This window comes from Amblyomma maculatum, chromosome 2 (genome assembly GCF_055883805.1).
Source record: "Amblyomma maculatum isolate TAMU_Amacu chromosome 2, ASM5588380v1, whole genome shotgun sequence".
NCBI classification, from domain to species: Eukaryota; Metazoa; Arthropoda; class Arachnida; order Ixodida; family Ixodidae; genus Amblyomma; species Amblyomma maculatum.
The window spans coordinates 167,511,791-167,530,385 of NC_139345.1; the positions used below are offsets into that span (position 1 = coordinate 167,511,791).

Sequence of the window (18,595 nt, forward strand, 5' to 3'; positions counted from 1 at the left end):
GGTGTAGCGTGGACAGGTTGCACGGGTTGCACCGACCGCAAGATCAAACTAGCACACAACCGCACACCAGTACAAGAGCACAAAAAAGAACCTCAACGGTTTTAACGCAACGCGGCTTGGATTCGTCGGGCTTGCTGCAGGCGGCAAACGCCAACATAATGACTTCGGGGGATCTGCATGTGTCATTTTTGTGGCATTATATGAAGTATTTATTACAAATAGCTTCTATTTTTTTATTGGATAGCCATCATCATCATCCGCATGTACGTCTAGCGATACGTCTTACGTATGGGCGATACGTACAGCTAAAACGTGTTTTGCCCGGTGTCAGCCAAATACGTCTACATCGATTTGCACGCATGCGCAGTAGGCGTCCGATACGTCCATGTCTGTACGTCTCCGGGAGACGTCATACGTCTCCGGTAAGCTTAATCTCTCTATTATCTTTGAGCGCGTGTTTTTACCTCATCCGAGAAAAATAATTGTTTATCAATCTTCAGTTTGTCATGAACCTGGTATATTGTTTTGTTTGTCGGCTTTCGCGCTGTCCCACAGAAGCTTCCTTTTTTTTTTCAGACTATATCATGCGAATACTTATACTCGAACTTCTGCTCGAACCTTTAAGCTTTCTGCAGTTATCAGATATAAGTTTCGTTTCAAAGAAATCCTGTGTAGATAGATCGTGCATATACGGTCAGCGTCTCCTCGGCCGAGCCTGTGAACTCGCCCGATAGAATATTGCACTGCACATTCAACTCATCGTTCATTACCTCGGTGATTATCTTTTCTTTAAGCAGCTGTGTTGTTTCATCAGGAATGTCAGCAATACCATAAATAACATATTCGATCGCATGTTTTGGTCCTTTTTCAACTTTATGCTTTCTTTGTGAGGAAGCCAACGGCATGCTTCAGTCACTTAAGGGTAGTTTAACCTGATCATTACGAGCTTTGGGAGCTTCTACATGTTTTTCTTCAATTGTAGTGAACATCTGCGGGAGATTTCTGATCATTTTTTCAGCATTAGTTAGCTGATCTTTCATTTCAGAAATTTCATTACAAAAAGTAGTTTGACCTTCAAGAAACAGTTCAAGCAACTCTTTCTGTGTTGGACCTGGGTTGACCTCGATGTCGCCACAAAGAAGCAACTTGCAAACATAAGCACATTCATGTGCTAAGTCGATACACTTCCGTGGGCACGTTAAGGCAATAATGCGGGGACAATCATTTCGCAGTGAACTGGTGCGCGGACTGGCCTGTAGAATTTAGAGCAGAATTCTGGTTAGCGAGATAGCCAAGCTGCTTCCGCCGTGGCAACAACAGACGAACACGTGAGGTGCTTCCTTTACAGCAGTGCGGCCAAGTGACGTCAGACCACGACTGCCATGTGGTGTCGCTAGCAGAGTCATGTTATCAGGAAATGCCCAGACTGAATTCTGGTCGGCGGAGTAATCAGCACTAAGGCGGCAGATGTCGGTCATGCCATCAGCTTGCGGACACGTGTAGGCGCTTGTAGCTTTAGATGCGGTGACCTGCAGGACGCAGAGCAGAGTTCTGGTTAGCGACATAGGCTGCGTCCGCCGTGCCCACCTTAGTAGCTTCGCAACATATACGGTATAGACAAAAGTTGTTTTCAATCCACGTATCATTTCTACACAGCATCACGTGCTGGGATCATAAATGTGTGTCTGAGGTCGGCACAAAACTCTTGCGCAGATAAATGCACGAAACTCAATACCTATGCGTATCTTTGAAGTGTGAAGTGAACGACTTAATATTTACCATATTCAGAAAAAAAGCTCACAATTTCAACTCTATTACGATGAAAAAAAAAGGGCGAAAGGAAGCAGAGTATGTTATAAAAATGCACGTGCTCTCCTGAATGGCTGTATTTTCATGAAATCAAAGCTGTGGAAAATGGCAGCTTCCGCATCTTAGCACATCAGGGAAATAAATTATTTTTGAGATGCATTAGGCAGCGCTTCCCAATTCTTGTATCTGCTTTGTAGCTTTAAGGCGAAAGTCTTTAATGCCTCACCGTTGTCGACAGAAGGTTCACAGCAGAAGGTTGTCAGCAGAGTTGTCACGATTTCGACAGCGAGAGGTAAAAATAAATTAATAAACCTTGTCTCCAGCGGGAATCGAACCTCCATCCTTTGGATCCCCAGCCGAGTGCGTTACCACTGCGCCAGGCCTCTTTTTTTTTCTTTATTGCCGAAGTATACATTAACAACAAATGGTCACACTTAATAAAACACTTCAGCTGCCCTTGAGCTGACGCGTGTAAGGTTAAAATGTCTTCAATTTTACCGGGTCATCCATAACTTCTGCCCACTGTGGTGGGTCAGGGAGCGCGCAGATACATTCCCGTAGATAAACAGCACTTTCAACAAAATTGTCACGTACACTGCGAATGTTAATATCTTCATGCCTTACTTGCATTCGTGTTTTCCACAAGCTGTGGAGCCCAAGAAGCAATAATAAATCATAGGGTACGTCTTCGTTCTCCACCAGTAAAAACCGGATGCCATAAGGGTTTAGTGGCAGCTCTTTTTTAATTGTTCTTTGTAGCACGTCCCAATGAAATACTGCATCCCAGCAGTCTAAGAATATGTGTTCGATTGTCTCTGGCTTCTTGCAAAGCTGGCAGTTTGTCGTCCAAGGGACATAGATTCCTTCTTCGTGAAGCCAGGTTTTGACGGGTGGAGTGTTCGAGTGCAACTTAAAAAAGAACGTTTTGGCAGCTGGTCGAACTGGCATCCTATTCATCGTTTTAAAATATCCTGCCCTGGGCCTCCACGGTAAGGCTCCCGATACAAAGGTGCCGGCAGCATGATTTCCACTAGGTCCTTATACAGCTTTTTCTTGCCAACACTGTGCAAATATTAAGGGAAAAACGCACTTATAACAACTTGTAAGAGAGAACTACCTCGCGCAAATATCCTGTGACAGCACCACGCATGTTTTCACTTGAGGAGACAACAAATCCGGGTAACAGCCTTTGCAGCCGCACTTGCATGACTGTTCTTAAAAAGGTGTCATTTTGGTCGCAAAGGAAAAAAAAGCGCGATACCACTTGGCGCAGAAACAAATGAATCAAACCGACTCCTCCGCTTTTTAAAGAAAGAAATAAATTCGTTCGCCTCGTCTTTTCCCAGGTCGAAGTCCAAAGAAAAACCGCAAACACACGATAAATTTTTTTAATGGCAGTTCGTGACGCACATAGAACATTCATTACATACCATATCTTTGAAATCAAAAACACATTGCAGACGAACGAGCGTGAAAAGATTGACAGTTCCCTTCCCTGCCATGCTTCCGCTTTCTCTCGCACTCTATTTTGTTTCTTCCTTCCAGTGTAAGCTAGGATCGCGATAGCATTGTAGGGGCACACCCAGATACTGCATTGGCAAGGAAGACCATTGCAATCGGGAGAAAGAAGCCGGTTCAGCGTCCCATAAGCCGTGCCAAAATCCGGAGCTTTTTTCCCAGTTAACGCTACATCCAGTCTGGTCACAAAACTTTTCAACAACGTTAACCACTTCACAAATGCTCTCTCTGTTTTACAAAATGCTGCAATGTCGTCCGCGTATGCAAGTAGCTTCACATGCGCCGACTGAAGCTTGAAACCCGAGATGCATTCATTAATGAGAATGGCCAAGCATAATGGCTCGAGATAGGCTGCAAAAAGCAGAGGAGAGAGTGGGCATCCTTGCCTCACCGAAGAACGCACTGCGAGACTGTCAGTGAGATCGTTATTCACTATAATACGCGTCGAGCAGTTTGCATACGCTATTCTCACTCCCTCCACGATTACCAAGCCCAGGTTACAGTGCTCTAGAATGGAGAAAAGGATGTCGTGTGATACGCGATCGAACGCTTTTTCCAAATCCAGCTGAACCATGGCAACCTGACTTCCAAGCGTGTTTACACATTCCAGTACGGTTCGTGCCACATGCATATTTGTGGCGATGCTGCGACCTCTTATGCCGCACGTTTGGTGCGGTCCGACTAATTTGGCTATTACACTCTGCAATCTCTTCGCTAAAACCTTCATGAAGATTTTGTAATCAACATTTGTCAGGCTTATTGGCCTATAGGACTTTACCAACAGGCGTTTCTCTGGATCATCACTTTTTGGAATAAGTACGATGTGTGACGTAGTAAATGATAATGGCACTTGGTTGAGTTCGTAGGCTTCTCTTATCACTTGCAACATAAGGCTGGAAAGATGGTTTTTAAATGCTTTGTAAAAGGAGGCGCTCAGCCCATCTGGTCCAGGGGCTTTCCCACATGGGAGGTCATCTATGGTATTTTCTATCTCTTGCATTGTAATAGGCATTTCAAGGCTCTCTTTCACACGATCTTCGAGCGTTGGCATTAGCCGTAAATATTCTATTGGAAACCCTTCACTATGTTCGCGCGTATTACTCAGAAGCTCAGCAAAATGTTTCAGAATCGCACACTTTATATCGTTAGCATCATTTGTAATCTGCCCTTCATGTCTTATTGCCTGATTTCCTTCTGGCAAGCATACCTTTTTTCATCTGATAGCGCTCGTTTTGTCGGCGCCTCACCAGCCCACAGTTTATCGCTTCTTGCGCGTATAACCGCGGCTCTGTACTTCTCAGCGTCGATTCTTTCTAAATGAGATTTCACATCTCTTATTAGCTTAGTGAACTTTCCTGGAGCACAGCTTTCCATGCACAACAGGCACTCAAGTTGTCTATGAAGTTCCTTTTCTCTTTCTTTCTGTTTGTACCGAATAACACTGCTCTTTTATATTGCTTTTATCTTCACCTGCTCTTTAAATCTTTCCCATTTATCTGCATGGCTTTCTTCATGCACCTTAAGCAAACATTCCAAATCGTTCGTGATTGCCTTTACAAACCCTTCATCCTCCAAAATTTTCTCGTTCAGTTTCCATAGATGCCAGTTGAAAACAGATTTCTTAACCTTCATTCCAAAAGTCGCACTAACAAGGCAATGATCACTAAACGAAATAGGTTTTACATTATAGTCGGTACAAATTGGAACGAGATCAATAGATACATACAGCCTGTCTAGTCTCGCATGACTATCGCGTTTAAAGTGCGTGTATTCCGGACGGGTTCCAGAAGAAAACACATTTCCAATGTCTTCCAAGCAATAGTCATGAAATGCATTCAACAGTTGAGCGCTCTTGTCTTTCACTGATCTAATCTTCACTCGATCAGTAGCAGCACACACACGGTTAAAATCGCCCAATACAAGCAAAACTTTGTCACATTTCAAGTACGGCTCGACTGAATAAAAGAAGTTCTGACGATCACTTTCAACATTGGGGGCGTACATACAGACAGCGCGCCAAAATAAATTTGAGAACAAAACGTCAACAACCAAGAGTCGACCACTTTCGCATGCAAATACGCAGTGTACGCTTATACCCAAAGTATTGCGAATGAAAAGAAGGCATCCGCCTGATGCCCCCACAGAGTGACAAACACACACATCAAAGTTTGCATGGAAAACAGACACCATGCGGTCTGCATGGTCCTGAGATTCTATCTTCGACTCTTGAACGGCTAATAAGTCGATTTCATTATCTAGCAGCAGGCGATTCAACTGGCATTGCCGCCTTCGGGCTCCAAGCCCTGTAACATTCAAGGTTGCTACGCGTATTGGGACATCTAGCTTAATTGCCATGCACTAGAGAAAAAGGCGCCCGATCCTTGTGATGCCTACCTCAATCGTTCATGTGGCTCTGCTTGTCCGAGGTTCCGAAGCGTACGCGCTCGTATCCGGCCTCCCAAAGGGATGCCTGAATGCGTACTGAGGCGTGCCTGACCACCGCACTTGCCACCTTCCATAAACACAGTCGTTCGTGATTGCCTAAACAAACTCTTCATCCTCCAAAATTTTCTCGTTCAGTTTCCATAGATGCCAGTTGAAAACAGATTTCTTAACCTTCATTCCGAAGCCACAGCCGAAAACAGGCTATGACGGCTGACGCACCCCCTGCACTCACATGCATTAGGTCACGTCCAAACTACGGAGGTGGTTTCCCCGCCTGCCGCGTCTCGGACGAAACGTTCAGCCGAGGCCTCAACGTCGAACGTCGAACCCCCGGTGCTTTCGATGGCGGCTAGTCACTGCCACCACCAGGCTGCAGATCCTCACCGGCGCTCTCATCATGGGGCCGCTTCCCAACGGGTTGGCCGCTTACTCCTGCGTTGAAGTCCATAACGTCAGAGTTGGGAGACTCCGCGCTGCCTTGGCTTTCGAGCACAGGTTCTCTTGCGTCCGCCACGCTGTTACTTGCGTCCAGTTCGGAACCATTCTCCGCTGGTGCAGAATCCGCTTTCGCAACGGCCGTGGACGTCCTCCTCATTGTCAAAGGGGTCAACACCGGCCCTTCATTCCTTGCCGGTTGCCCGGTTGTTTTGGCTGCCTCTTCCGCGTCCGCCTCATCCATCAGGTGCTCGGAAGAATCTTCGCTGTTCCCAGGACCAGCGATGCTCGCGTAGCTGAGAGAACACTGCCCTTCTTCGTGGCCAAAACAACGGCATGCACCACAACGCGGAACCTTACACTCTCTGCGAATGTGGCCGGTACTTCGACACCGGAGACATAACGGAGGCCTTCCAGGTACTGCGACGAGCGCCAACTCCCCGTCGACGTTCAGCTGGTGCGGCAAGTCGTCCAGTTTGACCCCCACTTTCATCTTCAAGGTGACAATCCTGGTAGTTGAACCCTTAGCTGATATGCCATGCACGCGCCAGCGCTTCCTGGCCACTTCGGAAACCTTTCCATACGGCGCGAAGGCCACACGCACATCTTCATCCGGAACGTTGTGAAGCAACCAGTGGTGTTTCAGCCTCACATCCTGGTTGGCCGGATCAATAACGAGGCAGCGACGTTGCTTCACACACAACTCACCCACTCCAGCAATCTTCTTCACAGCATCCGCGTTTTTCAGGGTGATGGCCCAGACGTGGCTCATGCGATACGCCCCCATGGCGATAACGTCAGGGAGCAGCGAACGCTGAGCCAACGCGTCTCGGAAATCGTCCACCCGGTATGAGCGGGCCCTGATATCCGCGTGCAAAAAACTGTGTTTAAAACAAAACGCCCTGTTGGAAGACTTGGCAGAACAACCTGATAGTCATTATCCTGTTCCATAGCCCTTTTATCGCGGCCAGACATGGCCGCTGAAGCCGCTCCTGCGGAGCCCGTCATTACACGTCCGTACGCTATGGCGGCCGGAAGTGGAATCCACTGCGCCAGGCCTCTTTTTTTTTCTTTATTGCATGAATTGGTACAAATACATCAGTAAAAGATCGTGGTTGCCATGCCCCTTGGCTGACAACCGTGTCAATGGACTTTCATTACCACAAGTCCGCCCATCAGACTCAAGACCTCCTCCGCAGCGTCTTGCTGCTTCAAAATTTCTTTTAGTTTATACACTGGCTCAACAAAATAATCACATACTGATCGTGCATCGACATCACAGTGTCTATAAGCCATCCTACTCCTCCAAATACTGTGAAGGACCAATAGCATGAGGAGGTCGTACTGAAAATAATCATTAACAGTTGTCAAGTACCGAATTCCACGTGGCGTCAATGGCAGGTCTTTTTTAAGTGTCCTTTGTAACACTTTCCAGTAAAACACCGCATCCCAGCAATCCAGGAACACGTGCTCAACTGTTTCAGGTTTCCTAAATAGTAGACAGTTTGAGCCCCAAGGTACAAAAAGGCCCTTTTCTTCCATCCATGTTTTGACTGGGAGGGTTCCTGTATGCAATTTAAAAAAGAATATTTTTACGCCTCGTTTTTTATTTCTTTATATCAGGTCAACAACGTACATACAGGCATAAAAATCACTAGCCTACCTTTGGCTTAAGCGATATCGATCACGTTTTTATAGACTGCTGGGATCCCATTTTTCACTGGGATATATTACAAAGAACTTTCAAAAAAAAATTACGCATTGATCCTTACGGCATCGGGTTTCTACCCGTACAAAGTGAAGAGGTCCCATACGACATGAATATGGGGCTGGGCCTCCACAGCATTTGGAAAAGGCGGATGGCATTTAGGCACGTCGAAGAAAATTTACGATCGGTCAGGGACAACTTCATTGAAAGTGTCACATTTCTCAGAGATGTTCGTCGCAGTCAACCTGAACAGCCTCAGTGGATGGATGTGATTGACGGATTGATCAAACTGTGTCAGGCCCCGGATCGTGAAACGCTCTTCATAATCCCCTTTGTCTACCGTAAGACTGATAGCGGGATTCCGCGAGTGACAGATACTGCGCATTTCCTTTCCTGTAAACGAATTATATATAGAACGCCCGTGAACTTTGATGCGTTCAATGAAATGCTGATTGCGTTCTGCAATGGGCGCGCGATGTACCGTCACGACAGGCCAAGGTGTCACCAGGCGATTCACGCATACGAAGCTGACCCCACCGGACGTCTGATCCAGGCGTCCGTGTGGCGCCTTTCATTTGCCCCTTCCTCGTACGCCGCACCACACAGCAAACAGAAGCAGACCCAGATGTCCAGGTGGCATTAGTACAGCAGGCACCAGCGGAATTTGAAACTGCTTTACAAGGTAGAAAAGGCGCAATATCTGTCACAATTCTCCGCGGAAACATGTACCACGCCATAAAGGATCGCACTTTAGGGGCCCAAAGTGCCATCTAGAATTTTTTGTTATGTGGATTTCTTAAAAGGTATTCGCCCGAATGTCATATTTTATTTCTGTGACCCTTTATTTGCTTTAGGACGCACCGGTACTTATGACAAAAGCGTGCCGGGTGCTGCCCGTGACCTAATTGCCTTTGGTTCAGCTGTGTAAATACACCCCGTAACACTCCTTGCCGTAGATTCTAGCCCTTGAAGAAACAATGCAGTAAATACATTTTTCACAAAATAGGCGCCAACTACAGTTTAGTTATATGGCCATTCAAATCCGTGGTTTCATATGTCACCTCTGTCAAATACTAAACTGCTGCCGGCTGAGAGTGATTTGAATCTACCGTGATAAAACGTTAGCTCACTGTGATCAACCTGCAGTGATGAATTTCACCGCAGGATCTTTCTGACAACCGCAAACGGTCCTCTCCTATTGCTAACCACATCAGTCATCATCAATTTTAGATCTACTCGCATATTCCTCTACTTGAAGCGGTGCGTCTCTGACACCGCCTATTATACGTCTCTTTCCTTCCCTATGTAGTGAAGGAACATACAAATTGCCTCATCTGCTGCGGGGCCTGCAACCGGCGACAATGAAGATAATATTCAATCCGTCCAGTTGCGCCGACTTCCTGCAGACACTGCAATGCCTCCGTCGGGCTGCGCTGATGGGTTTGACTTCCCGGGTGCTGCTGGTCGCCTCAGCAAACACCACCTACCTGACAAGAGAACCATGTGTATGCAATTCGATCATCTTGCCAACAGTTGGCAGCGCTAACAACGAGCCTCGTCCGTCGACTGTGCCAGGATCTGGGCAGCCTCACCTACATCCCACCTAAACTGCTGCATGCAAGGTCAACAACACAGGCTCGCAGAGGAGCAAGATTTCAAGGCGATCGCCGCCTCTCTAGAATCATTATCCGGACGCCTAGAGGCAATGGAAGAAGAAATTTTTCGCAGGCGCGCGCCGTGGCCCGAGAGAACATCGTGTGACGACGACGGATGGCCGCGATGCCGCTATTGTAATCGAAGCGGTCACATAGCTCGGAACTGTAGCCAGCAATGGAGGGATGAGGACCGCGAACAGAGAAATGCGCGTGACGAGCAGGCTCCCAATCTGGGAAACGGGAACGGCCGGGCTTAGGTGGTCAGCCTGACCGATCTGTGAAATGTATGAGCGAAGACCAGCACCTCACGGTCCAAGTCGAAGCAAATAGTTTGAAGACCACACTGCTCATTGACACTGGCGCTTCCGTAAACATCGTTTCTTGCAGCTTCGTGGCTAAAATTGCTTCAAAAGTCAAACTAACTGAGGGCTCTGTTTTATCAAAGGAATCAGCGGAGACATATTAGCACCTGTAGGAAAAACAGAAGCAGTTCTTCATTTCGGATCAACCAGATTCAGCGTAAAATTCGTTGTTCTCAAGGACTGCCCTTATGAGTTGTTAGGGGGCTCCCATTTTGGCGGCAGGCAAACCTGCTGATTGACTTCCTCCGTTAACAACTAAAAATAGGGAGTGAAGTGTACCAGCTACGCCGCGATACTAGCGTGAAATCGCAGTCAAATGTGGTCACTGCACGAAGTAAAGACCAAGTTTGCATCGAGCCTCGTACGAAAGCCATTTTAAGGGTACACATACCGAGACGGAATTCAACTTGTCGAGCCAAAGTCAACCCTTAGAAATGGATTGCAGGTGGCGCGGACTGTCGTGAACGTGGTTGGTGGGATCGGAATCGTCCGTGTTGCAAACCCTAACGTGTTGCCGATAGTGGTACATCGCGATGCTAAGATCGGCTGGGCCACATCCCTTCATGAGGCGCAACTCGGACTCGCCGTGCCACACGGCCCCACTGCGATAGAAGACTTTGACGTCCAAACTGGGCCACATCTGACGCCATCTGAGAGGGATGAGCTCTTGTCTGTTATTCATAAGTTTCGTCAGCTGTTTAGCGGCGAGCACAATCCGATTCAGCGCACTCACGTAACGGAGCATACTATAAACACGGGCAACTCGGCACCCATTTGTCAACATCCGTGCCGACACACCCTTCGAGAGGGAAGTCATTAAAGCGCAAGAGGAAGAAATGCTTCGCGACGGAGTGATCAGAGAGTCGCACAGCCCCTGGTCATCGCCCGTCGTTCTCGTGAAAAAGCCGCAAGGAGGTTGGCGTTTCTGCGTTGATTTCCGAAGAGTGAACGCGATAGCCGAGAAAGACGTGCACCGATTACCGCGATTCGGTGACATTCTGGATCTGCTGCAGGGCTCTCGATATTTCACGACGCTCGACCTCACTTGAGGCTATTGGCAGGTAGGAATCCGCGACGAGGACAAGCCGAAGACAGTATTCGCATGCAGCTCCGGTCTGTACGAGTTCAATGTCGTTCCTTTCGGTCTGTGCAATGCCCTCGCGACATTCCTGAGGATGATCAACAAAGTTTTGAGTGGTCTTCTCTGGGGGGTGTGTTTGGCCTAATTGGATGACATTGTCATTTTCTCAAAGACAATGAAAACTCACCTAGAGGACTTGGAAAAGGTGTTAAGCGCTCTTGATAAAGCCAACTTGCGTCTGAAGCCGGAAAAATTCAGCTTCCCGCAACAACAAATCAGGTATCTCGGGCACGTGCTGACTGGAGAGAACATCAAACCAGATCAGGACAAAATAGCCGCGATCGAAAAGCTCCCAGCGCCAAAAAACAAGAAAGGAGTTCAGAGTTTCCTGGGAATCTGCAATTATTATAGGCGTTTCGTCAAGTATTTCTCCCTAATTTGCCGACCTTTGACTAATTTTACAAGAATGTTTCGTTTGAGTGGGACATGGCATGCGATGCGGCAATGCAGGCTCTCAAAGAGAAGCTGACTACAGCGCCAGTTCTGCGTCAATTCGAGCCACGCAAGCCCATTGAAATTCATACGGATGCCTGTGACTATGGTCTTAGTGCTGTGCTGGTTAAAAACGACGAGGGTCGGGAACATGTCATCGCCTGCGCCAGTCACCGTGATCACGGATCAAGCCAGCCTCCCATGGCTGATGAATGTCAAGAATTCGAATGGACACCTCATGAGATGGGCCTTGCTGTTGCAAGAGTTTGACCTGACTCTCAAACACCGCCCAGGTTTGAAGAACGCAGATGCAGACACCCTTTAATTCTCGCCGGCCACGCGAGCCGGTACCAGTTAGTGAAGATAACTTTGTACCGCTGCTTTTGCTAGGTCGCGTGGATATACGCATGAAGCAGAGGGAAGACCCTTGGATGAGGGAAGTGATAGGACACCTAGAGAACCAGCATTCACCCGCAGCCAGAACACTGAAATGAACGGTGGTGGTGGTGAACTCTTTTATTGCGCCCAAAAACAGGGGACCAGTCAAAGGACCGGTTGCGCTGACTTGGAGAAGGTCGGCGGGGATCCTTTGGGATGCCGCGGCCTCCACCGCGCGCTTGATAAGCCAGCGTTGGTCTGCTGGCTCGGAAGTACACAGGAGAGACTCCCACGTCTCTGGGGTGTTTGTGTTATCTGTGTTGTAATGTGTACAAGTCCACACCATGTGTATGAGTGTGGTCGGAGTTGAGCAGTGTTTACACATGGGGGCTATCTGATCCGGAAAGATCCTGCTGTATAGGAGGGGGTGTGGGAAGCTGCCAGTTTGTAATTCGCGCCATTGGACGGCCTCGCGTCTTGTTAGATCGCGGTGTGCGGGAGGATATGTGCACCTTTGGAGTCGGTAGTGCTGGAGTATGTCCGTGTAAGTGGTGAGTAGAGAAGCGCGTGAGATATTAGTGTCAGCGGAAGCAGGGTGGCTGATCATACTCTCGGCTCGGCAGCTGAGATCTCGAGCGAGAGTGTGTGCCTGGGCGTTTCCACTGAGCTACTCGTGGGCTGGAGCCAAAAGAAGTAAGCGAGATGTGGAAGAGGGTGCTGTAGAACGTAGAATGTGTAACGCCTGGCAAGAGATACGGCCAACATCGTAATTGCGAATAGCCTCTTGAGAGTCACTGATGACGACTTTGGTAGTAGGGTCGGCTAGCGCTAGCGCAATGGCAACCTCCTCAGCTGCGGTGACTGTTTCTGCATTGCGAATGCTGCAGGCTGTGTACCAGCTGCGGTGAGGGGCGAGAGCTACCGCCACCATTGCTGGCCTCGATGGATGAAAAGAACGGCACGGTGTTTTCGGATAATCAGCGGTGTGTTGCACAGGCGAGCGAAAGATTTCGAGGCAGACTACGACGCACTAGTCATACCGAAATGCTTGCGGTCAGAGGGGCTAAAGGGCTGCCACGATGATCTCACGGTGGGACACCTCGGGGACAAGCGCACATGGGAGAAGATACGTAGGCGTTACTTCTGGCCTAAGATGTTCGCGCAGGTGTCAAACTACGTGCTGTCTTGCCCTGACTGCCAGACGCGCAAAGCCTCACCGGGCAAACCAATCGGGTTTATCCAGCCTCTTCCACCGGTGGAAATGCCTTTTAAACAGGTTAGAATGCACTTTTTGCGACCATTTACGAAGAGGCAATCCGGGGCCCCCTACATCCTCGCAATGGCCGATTACCACACGAAGTGGATCGAAGCAGTAGCATGCCCGGCGGCCACAGCTGCTGAGGCCGCGCAGGGCATTGTGCGAGAGATCGTCCTACGCCACGGGGCAGCAGGCCGCGTCATTACGGACCGCGGACAGCATTTTGTTGCTTCCTTGATTGAGGAAATACTTAAAGCCATGGGTACAGACCACGTGCAAACAACAGCGTACCACCCGCAAACCAACGGCTTGTACGAACGTTTCAACCGAACGCTTCCCGACATTCTAAGCATGTAGGTCTCCTGGCATCATTGGAACTAGGACAAATTCCTGCCTTATGTCCTTTTCGCCTCTAATTCGTCGCAACACAAAACGACAGGTGTTTCGCCGTTTTTTTCTTCTTCACGGACACGAGCCAACACTTCCTTTTGAGGTGGCCCTCGGTATCGCACAACACGACTGTGACGAAGTGGATGCTCACAGGGTGGTGCAATGGCTTCGCCAGCCGCGCCAAGTCGTAGTTCAGCGTGAGATAGACCGGCAAGAAAAGAACAAAAAAGCATAAGACTCCAAACGACGGGATGCTGTTCTCTATCCGGGAGACATTGTGTACCTGTGGACGCCTTTTCGATCGAAAGGAAAGACCACCAAACTGCTCCACATGTACCACGGGCCGCTCCGTCTGCTCCGGAAGGTATCAGGGAATAACTGGGAGGTCGTCGATCGCACCGGCCGAAAGCGGAATTTCGTCAACGATGAGCATCTGAAACACTACCACCCACGGCTTGCTTTCGATGAGGAGCCGACGACAAGTCAGCAAACGGTGATCGTTGTGATGGTGTGCATGCGTTTGAGCCGCAGTGTTCGTGTCTCCGCAAGGCCAAAACGTGTAGCGGCCTCGACCGTGAAAAACAGTGATCGCGGTACCTCTGATGGAAGTGCAACTGAGGCATACTCCTACTCCGAATCGACATTTCAGTGTAGCCACAAGGGAACTCACACCGAACCAAAAAGAGTAAGGACCGACTACAACAGTGAGACCGAGGTGTACTACAGTGCGGACGAAACTGTGACCTAATGACCCGTGACTTCTTTCCCTATCCCCAAGTTTTTGTATTTTGTGTAAATATGTACCTGTGAACATTTCGAGTGTGCCATGGAACATTTTGAGTGAGATTCCAATCTTTGCATGCTTGTAACTGTCCTTCTCTATCTTCCTTCTTGAATCTGTTTTGCTGGATTAAGTTGTATTTTCTCGCTTTTTTGGGCATTGCGCGGATATTGTACTCATTTTGGTATTGTGTTGTGCGGTCCTATCCAGTAGATCTAATTTAATTTTTGAACCTTGTACATAGTTAATCATAGCATTTCATTGCGGTTGATTTGTGTGGGCGTGATTGCGACCGAGTGGGACACACTTTTTCGTAGGGGGGCGGTGTCGCATAGCGAGCTAAGTTCATGTCGCGCACCAATTTTCCTGACCCGTGCACAGCCGAGGAGCGGTCTTTTTTCTTGCCGGCTGTGCTTTCTCCCGCTTGTTGAGGGTGCGCGCCATTGTACGGATGGCCTTGTTCACACCGGGGCGTGGTGCTGCCTCCCATGACCTCTCTTGGGGGGTAATTTTCGCGATCCTAGCCTTTCGGAAAGTGGTTAATGGGCTTCGAAGGAGGCGAGCTGTTGGAAGCTCGCGTCCCAGCCGGTTGACATTGGACACCTGAGGGCTTGGCGGCAACGGCTGATAACGCGGACGGAGCCTTGTGTTCTGTACCGTCTGTGTCCTTGCTACCCACGTGGTTTTGGTTGACCTTTTGTGTTTTTGTGTGCCAGGCGGAGATGCACCGCGTCTTCTTGAAATTCACGCGGTGCTCGCAAGGAAACAACGTCGTGGGCACCGGCGTCCTATAAGTTCCTCTGCTCTTGAGAAAGTCTTCTCATTGGCTCCGATAAGCGCATTTCCGCCTGGTAACAAACAGTGCCGCGAGAATCCTGGTAAAACGTTTGCCAGAGGGGTTTTGGCGGCAGGTGAAGGAGGACGGCGACCATCCGATCGCTGCTGCTCGGGAACCCTGCTCAAGTCGCGTATGCCTAACTGATTTATGGTTATACTGAGTTTGTTATTTATTTTGCATCACGTGATTAGATTTATTTCACGTTTGGGCTCATACTTAATAAATTAATATAATTCATGCCGTCAATCTACCCCGACTGGTCGCCTTCTTCAATGCAGCGGAGCCTTCGTGCCGTCACGGAGGTCCAACTTGTCAAAACTTCTTTACACTATAATGCCCATTCTACGGGAGTTACATTCAGCAAAAATGTGTAAACATTCATGGATTATGTATAGAAAAATCATTTATACTAAGACGTGTTGGACAATAAATGCACAGCGAGTCTCAAGACCAGCCCCGTAGAAATTAGACGCATTTATTTTGAGTAGCCCACACTCACGCAGTCAGTGAAAAGTCTTCGTGGTAAGGTTACGATGTTTCATTGTTTATATATTTTGTTCTAGCATACAGCTTTCAGACAGACGCTGGCCTTCTGTTATCGCCTTCGGTACCCGTGGTGACCAGCAGCCCAACCCCCGGATCCCCCATATCCAGCTACGGCGTAGCGCCCAGCTGGATATCCAGCACCAGCGTAACCGTAAGAAGAGTACACTCCGTAGCCAAAACCACCAAGGGCGCCACCACCTGGAGCATAGCCGACGCCTGCGTAGGGAACGCGGTTGTAGCCTCCTGCAGCGCCAACGTACGGTGCGTATCCGTATCCACTGTTCCCGCTGTATGCACCGCTGTAACCGCCGGCCACACCCCTGGCACCGTACGCTATCGGAGCAACCCCGGGCCTTGAGGCTGCTACGCCAGCGGGAACTGGTGGGACGACCGGCGCGGCGTTGAAGACTACGTCGGCGCTGGCACCCGGTGCGGTGCCTGGCTCGTTCGTGTCAACCGTGGCCCGGAAACCGTTGGCGTCGGCGATGTAGTTAACTCTCCGGTAGAGGCCGTTCACGTCACGGTATCCGTACGATCCAGTCTTCATATTGTTGGAGTCTCCCTGCTCACTGCGGAACTGGCGATTTCCGTACTCGTCCACCGTGTCATAGCCGAAGCTGTACGGCTGAGGTGGCTGCAGAGGACACGTGATAATGTTAGAAAGTGTCAATTATTGGGCCTCGAGTATTTCACTTGATGCCTTAGAGCGCAGTAAATGGCTGATTTTGCTATGAATTCAGAGTTTTATGTTTTTTCCTGTCATCCACCCGGTGGGAATAATTTGCAAGCCAACATATGAAGAGAGAATGGGTAATTGTCCTTTTCCGATCATACACACAGGCGGCCAGGTTTTTTTTCAAACAAATTCAGTCTTAAACGACTTAAACAAATTATTTGACCCGTAGTAGCTACCTCTATAGGGAAATAAAGCGGGTCAGCAGTGTAAGTATTGTCACACAGCTACAAAATGACAATTGGAAAAAAAAAATATCGAGCAGTTAGCGAAACCATGAAAAGGAGTGCGGAATATGTTTCTAATTTCTCTTGCTTATTTGAACTGGTATGATAATTAGGCCTTCCAGTTCACGTCAACAACAGGAAAAAAACATCCTCGCTTCGCTGATCTTGACCTTGCTAGCTTTAGGCGTTTGGAATATGAGTGTATTAGACCAGCCTCTCATTTCATCTTATTTGTTTATGTAAAAAGTACTAATTTGAAGCTACACTTCTTCATCGTGCACCCACCATAGCGGATTCGGCAGGGCTTTACTTTACACAATCAAATTCAAATAGCCTTTTCCTTAGTAACCAACCATATCTGAGGCAACATGAACTTACGACAAATTAATGCAGTTCATTCTAAATTGAACTTGAGACTTGTACGGTTTGGTTGTGATATGATAACGCAATAAAAGCACGTCTCGTTGTTAAACGAACGCTATGTGGAATTTGATATTCTTCAAACGATCAGGATTTTGCGTCCGTGAACCTCGTCAGTGTGGGAAATGAGACGCCCACGCTGCTTCTATATTTAATGCACTGGCAATTTTGGTTCAGTACATTGTTGCCCATTCAGTTCACAGCTGAGGATTTTGCTCCTTTTGTGAGTTGTGTCTTGATCAATAAAGCAATGAACCGAAAGCGATCTAATGTGACGGTCAAAAGCAATAAATTTAGTACACTTGCACTAGTATAATTCACTTACAGAGGCGAAATCCGCGTATCCCCGATAAGGAGTAGCCGCTACCGGAGCAGCATAGCCGCCGTAGCCCGCTCCAGGGTACCCGGCCACTGTGTGGTGATCACGAAGACCGTAAGCATTCGCCGCCAGGAAGACGACCAGGAGTTTTACCTGGAAAAAGTCCCGATAATTGGAAGTTTATCAACTCCGGACAAGGAGCCGTATTAGACGGATGCCGTCAAGTTTCTCGAAAAACTGTCAAATCGATTGTGCTATGTGCTACATATATTACATTAAGCTTTCTGCACGAGCCGAACTATTTTAATAACCCACGTCTCATTTGCGGTCTGTTCAAGGAGCTTTTGTTCCTGCACACGACAGCCTTTAATACCTACACTTTACGTTATACTCCGGCCCAGCATATTTCAAACACAAGCACCGAACTGCGCAGGCAAGGAACGCAAGGACATTTTTGAGGGCATTATGTGCTAGAGTTTTGTTATATATACTACCGTTCCGGTAGTGCTTCCGCTCCTATTATATTGCGCTTCTTTTCTCAATGCCCGAGGCTGCTCCTATTAGAGGTCCACAATCCTAATTGACCCTGAGAACCAAAACAAATTCATGAGAAAACTAACGTACCATGACATCATAAAAGCGCATCAGAAGTGAGAATTTTGCCAGTAAAAAGGGAATCGATCCTTCAGTTAGGTTAGTTCCGTTCCGAACCTTCGGAGCCGACAAATAAAACTTCAAAAATATAGAGCTAGGAAACAATATTCGCTTCGTTCCTGTTGTCTGCGCAGGTAACCGTTAGCCCAAAAAGAATTAGACAAACTACGACATTTCTGATAGCCTCAATTGCTTTGAGGCATTACATCCTGCAAACCGAACCAAACCAAACAAATCATTCCATTTTTATGAAATGCCTTCATGTTTATAACTTGTTTACGTTTTGTAGTAATTACTTAACCAGAATCTAAAGCAACTCTTTTCATGACCTGCTCTAAAAGGAGTGCTCCTCTTTTGATTCCACCAGCGCATTCTCCTTGTGGGTCGGCGCTTACTCTCCTACTCGTTCATTACAAGAAGGTGTTAAGGTTGCCTACGATGTTGACCGTACAGGATATTATATTCTTGGATACGTGAGAAGGCTTGTTTGGTTCACATCTGTTTTCAAACTCTGGTTGAGTTGCCAATCCTCACCTTTGTAATCAT

The 18,595-nt window shown here is 48.1% G+C and overlaps 1 protein-coding gene across 1 annotated transcript; it reads right to left on the reverse strand.

Annotated features, from left to right (window-relative positions):
• Positions 1-15,614: 15,614 nt before the first annotated feature.
• Positions 15,615-18,595, reverse strand: LOC146200386 (uncharacterized). Its single transcript, XM_084592345.1, has 3 exons — positions 18,584-18,595; positions 17,402-17,548; positions 15,615-16,330 (listed from the first exon to the last, which is right to left on the reverse strand). Exons 1-3 carry the CDS (start codon positions 18,593-18,595, stop codon positions 15,746-15,748), a joined length of 744 nt encoding a protein of 247 aa, XP_084448471.1. The 3' UTR covers positions 15,615-15,745.

Coding starts and splice junctions, on each gene's coding strand:
- LOC146200386 (XM_084592345.1), bottom strand. Junction 16,331..17,401: donor GATACGCGGATTTCGCCTCT/GTAAGTGAATTA, acceptor TGTCCTCTGCAG/CCACCTCAGCCGTACAGCTT.